Here is a 5,026-nt window from a genome sequence, read left to right as displayed (position 1 = left end):
GAAGGCCTGGGGGCCTAGGTCATCTTCCTGGGGCGGCGCCTGCCCGGGAAGGGTTAACCCCAGAGCCACCAAGGTCCTGTCCACTCAACTTCCACCTCCATCCTCCGAGGAAATGGGTTTTCCAGGGGCCTGGACTGGGCCAGCAGTGACTCGTGGCTCTAAACGGATGGCAGAGGAAGTGAGTCAGGACTCAGGGGAGAAAGTGAGCCATGAGTCCCCTGCCCGTTACCCTCTCCCCTACCATGAGGATGGGCAGGGCTGGGCCCGTGCTGGAGCCGGGGCATCTCCTCCTGGGCCCAGCCAGCCCAGGGGATGGGCAGCCAGGAGTCTTAGCTTAGATGAGCCCTGGCCCCTCCGCTCTGCCTGGATCCTTGGGACTCTGTGATGGTGGCCCCCATTGTGTCAAACTGGGCCGGATTGTTTTGTTCTCTGCATGTGTTTACGGAAGGCCTGAGGTCAAGGGCAGCTGCTCTAGAAGGGGCGGGGCAGGGAGGGACCTCTTTTGGGGACTCAGCCCCCTAAATTCTCTCTCCCAGGCTGGAGTTGCCTGCACAGCCTGTGGTCTCGGCTGTCACCCACCCACCATTTCTCTCTCCTTTTGTTTGGGGGTCTCCCCAAACCAGAGGAGCAAGCATCTCTAGAAACTATTGGCTCCAGCTCTCCAAGGAGTTCTCTAGAATGACACCAAGGTCCGTGTCTTAGCTCCACCAGTGGGGAAGCTTAGAACAGACAGCCCTGCCCTAGTCTCAGTTTTCTGATCTGTAAAATGGCAAAGCAGCAGGACCGGCCTCACAGGGTGGCTCTGAGGATCTCATGAGAGTGTAGGTGGTGCCCCCGTCCAGCCCTCCTGTCCCTCAGAGGCTTCTGGGGACAGGCTCAGGTCCGTGCTGTGAGGTAGGAAGTTTTCTGGGTGGGGTTTCAGTCTTCCCAGAAAGGAAATTTCATGCTCGAAGAATTTCCGGTCAAGGCGCTTTGGAAGTTGAGCTGGCTGTGGGGGCCATGAGGGGGTGACGTGGAGGGTGGGAGGGAAGGTGTAGGAGTCAGGACCTGTGACGGGCCCAGGGGCCTGGGTGAGGGGCAGGCGTGAGCTGGTCAGGAAGGATACAGAGGTATTGAGCCGACACCTATGGCACCTGCCTTGTGCATATTCCTGCTCTAAATCCTCTATAGATACCAATTCATTTAATTCTCACAATGACCCTTGCGATAGTCTTGATTTTTATACCTGTTTACAGATGACAAAAGTGAGGCCCAGAGAAGGTGAGTAACTAGTCCAGAGACACATGGCCATTGAGTAGAGGAATTGATATTTAAACCCAATCTGGCTCCAGAGTCTACTCTACTAAGGATGGGTTAAAGGAAAGTAGGCAGTCCCTCCCCCTCAAATTCCAAGAAAGTCTATGAGGCTAGAGTTGTTCACTTTGGAGTGGCTGTTCAAGCAGCCAGGGTAGAGTGGGGATGACCCAGGAATGTCAGAGCATGCCATTGACCCCTATCTGTTGGAATCATGGCATTTCACAAATGTAGCCTCACTTGTATCCCTCTGGTGATGGGAACCTCATTCCCTCTTTATGCTTTTTTGTTCTCGAAGAGATCAGTCCAGGAAGATAAATGAAAACAGATGACTCTGCCCTGTCCTAGGCACTGTATACTGATAGCAGTAACTCACTTTGAAAGTCAGTGGGCCAGAGAGATACTTGGATTCTAGCCAGCTCCATCCTTGCTTGCTGTGTAAGGTCAGGAAATCACTGGCCCTCTCTGGGCCTTGAATGCAAATGCCGTAATGAAGAACTGGGGCCATATTTGCAAAGTGATCTGTGAACTCTGAGTTCATAGGTATAAAGCAAAAGTCAAAATAGGGGTTGGGGAGTTGCTTGGAGGAGATGTCGTTTGTATTGGGGATCAGGTACAGACAGTGACAGGGACTGGCAGAAAGGAGGAGGAAAGAGAAGGGGTCCAGCAGAGATATACTTCTGTCCCCAGATGCTGGGTTTCCTTCCACTGTTCTAGAGCGACAGTTTCAAAAGGAGTCCAAATGGGAGACACTGCTTTAGAAAGATGCTCGGTGTTCTCCTTACTTCAAGTAATAAATCCTTCATTCCCCCTAAAAAAAAAAGAAAACACCAAAACCCAAAAGGAACCAAAATCCTCAGAGAGGATGCAGAGTGAAACATTAAAAATCACAATTTAGGAAATAGCAGCTATTCCCCCAAAGACTTCCACTTCTTTCTTCTCTGGGGTCTTGTGATATCACCAGGGCAGGGTGATGAACCCAGTTGACCAACGATTAGACTGACCAGACCCAAGAAATTAGGATTCCGTTATATATGTTGGGATACTGGAGACTGGCTTGAGGGGGCCAGGTCATTTCAGTGACTTCCTGTCTGGGCCACCCCTTCATTTAATGCTGCCCTCAAATAGTCCATCCAAAAGTCACTTTCTCCTGGAAGCCCTCCTGGGTTCCCCCAAATCAAACTCCTCACATGCCCCATGGATGCCAGGCTTCCTTTTGTCTGGCTTGTGGCAGATGACTGCATCTGTCACCACAGACATATGCAGCTCCCCACAGGATGAGGGTGTCTGTTCATGACTGCCAGCACCCAACTCAGTCACTGGGCCAGATGGCCGTTGGGTGGGCAAAGCCACCCGGCATCTCTCTGTAAGTCCCAGAAACGGAGGTTCCCTGCCAGGCACTACAATCCTGATCAGGCAGGGAAAGCCCTTGGCCTCTGGAACAATTAAATGGGCAAGTCGTTTAATTCCTTGGATCTCAGGTTCCCTATCTGTGAAATGGGTCGAATGGTAGGGCCTATTTCACAGGGTTGGAATGAGGATTAGCATACGTGTAGGGGTGAGGAGGCTGGGTCAGCACAGGCTGGCAGATAGTGGGTACTCAGCTAACAGAGGCTGGGGGAGTGACCCATTCTACACCAGGAGAGGGCTGGAGGGAGCTGTCTCCTCCCCAGCTTGGACCATACTGTTTCTCCCTGCCAGACTGGGACATCCCTCTGCCTTTGCAGCTGCCTTGGGAATGACTCCCCCTGGTGGCCATACCAGGCAGTGCCTCTCTCCTCCAGCCCCTATAGAGGGCGCTGTGACCGCACTGATCCTTCACTCCAATACCCCTGCGGCCCGGATGCGCAGTAACCTCTGTGAACACTGGGCCTGTGCACAGAGATGGATCAGGAGCTCCCTGTGGAGGAGGGGTGCACCGTCCTGTACCTCCCAGAGCTGGCTAACAGGAGACCCCTGGCTGGAGGCGGGAACCAAAGGAGTCTAGGACCGACTGTAGAGAGGTTGAGGAAGACTTCCTGAAGGTGTCCTCTGAGCTGGGTCTTAGGGGTGATCATGGTGAGGTTTCTGGAGGAGAACCCTGAGAACGTCCTTTTCCTTGTTTCTGAAGGCCCGGCGCGGGCAGGGTCGGGTGGTTCCTGGTGATGCTACCCTGGTTACCCCATCACTGCTGGGTTCCGAAGGGAGGTACTATTCTTAGTCCTGTTTTCCCTGACTTACACAGGATTATGCAGCAAGCCAGAGGTGGAGCTGGGACTTGAACTCAGTCACTGCCTTTTTTTTTTAATTAAAAAAATTATTTAAAAATGTATTTTATTGAAGAATAGTTGATTCACAACATTGTGTTAATTTCTGCTTATAGCAAAGTGATTCAGTTATGCAGTACTTATATACTCTTTTCATATTCTTTTCCATTACGGTTGGTCACAGGATATTGAATGTAGTTCCCTTGCTACACAGCAGGACCTTGTTTTTCATGCATTCTGTGTGTAATAGTTTGTATCAGCTCACCCCAAACTCCCAATCTATCCCGCCCCACCCCCTACCTCTGGGCAATCACAAGTCTGTTCTCATTGGTGTCATATTGTAGATTTCACATATAACTGATATCATACTGTACTGGACTTTCTGTGACTTGCTCCACTTAGTGTGATCATCTTTAGGTCCATTCATGTTGCTACAGGTAGCATTGTTTCATTCTTTTTTATGGCCAAGTAGGATTTCGTTGCATATATGTACCACATCTTTATTCGTTCTTCTGTTGATGGAAGAATAGGTTGTTTCCATGTTTTGGCTATTGTGAATTGTGCTGCTGTGAACCTAGGGGTGCATATATCTTTCTGAATTATAGTTTTGTCCAGGCATATGCCCAGGAGTGGGATTGCTGGATTATACGACAACTCTGGTTTTAATTTTCTGAGGAGCCTCCACACTGTCCTCCATAGAGCTGCACCAGTTTACATTGCCACCAACAGTGTGGGAGGGCTCCCTTTTCTTCACACCTTCTCCAGGATTTGCTATTTGTAGGCTTTTTAATGATGGCCATTCTGACCTGTGTGAGATACCTCATTGTAGTTTTGATTTTCATTTCTCTAGTAATTAGCTACGCAGAGCATCTTTTCACATGCCTATTGGTCATCTGTATGTCTTCTTTTGGCCACTGCCTCCTGATACTCCGCTCCTGGCAGCGCTGGGGGAGGTCCACAGACTGTTTCCACACATGCCTCCCTGCCTCGCATCCACGTCCATACTACACTGGTTTGTCCCTCTGTAGGGCTGGCAATCCCCCTGGGGATCAGGACCTCGGCTAACACTCCTGGCCTCTTTCAGGCAGTGATGTCTCGGGTGCCTTGGGGGAGGAAGATGACTGCCCAAGTGCTGCTGCAGATGCCACTGTTCCTGCTGGGTCTCCTCCTGGTTCCAGGTAGGTTTTCCTGGAGGTGCCTTGGGACTTCTGTTAAAATGCCATCCTTGTGTTAAGAACCAGCACATCCACTAACCCCTTTGGGCAGGCACAGGCCTGCAAATACAGCTTAGCAAGTAGACGGTACCTTGGAAAAAAGATAGAGTCTCCCCTTCATCCTGTCAAATGCAGCCCCCGGCCCCAGTACACAGCTTGGGGTGGGTTTGGGCCCCACCCGCCCCTGCAGCCAGAGCACCCCTGTGCAGTGCACAGCCTGCGCCGCTGTCTGTGGCAGGCATGGCCTCATGAAATATTTTATTGCTATTTAAA

At 51.1% G+C, this 5,026-nt stretch overlaps 1 protein-coding gene across 7 annotated transcripts in view; it reads left to right on the top strand.

Annotated features, from left to right (window-relative positions):
* GPR56 (G protein-coupled receptor 56) overlaps positions 1-5,026 on the top strand; it is an 81,519-nt gene that overhangs the window by 61,332 nt on the left and 15,161 nt on the right. For all 7 annotated transcript variants that reach the window (XM_010861865.1, XM_010861866.1, XM_010861861.1 and 4 more), the window contains one exon: positions 4,624-4,717. In XM_010861865.1, coding sequence (XP_010860167.1) covers positions 4,624-4,717 — 94 coding nt within the window. The remainder of the gene's footprint in view (positions 1-4,623; positions 4,718-5,026) is intronic.

Source organism: Bison bison, unplaced genomic scaffold (genome assembly GCF_000754665.1).
Source record: "Bison bison bison isolate TAMUID 2011002044 unplaced genomic scaffold, Bison_UMD1.0 scf7180017864473, whole genome shotgun sequence".
NCBI classification, from domain to species: Eukaryota; Metazoa; Chordata; class Mammalia; order Artiodactyla; family Bovidae; genus Bison; species Bison bison.
This window is presented reverse-complemented; position numbering and strand designations above follow the sequence as displayed.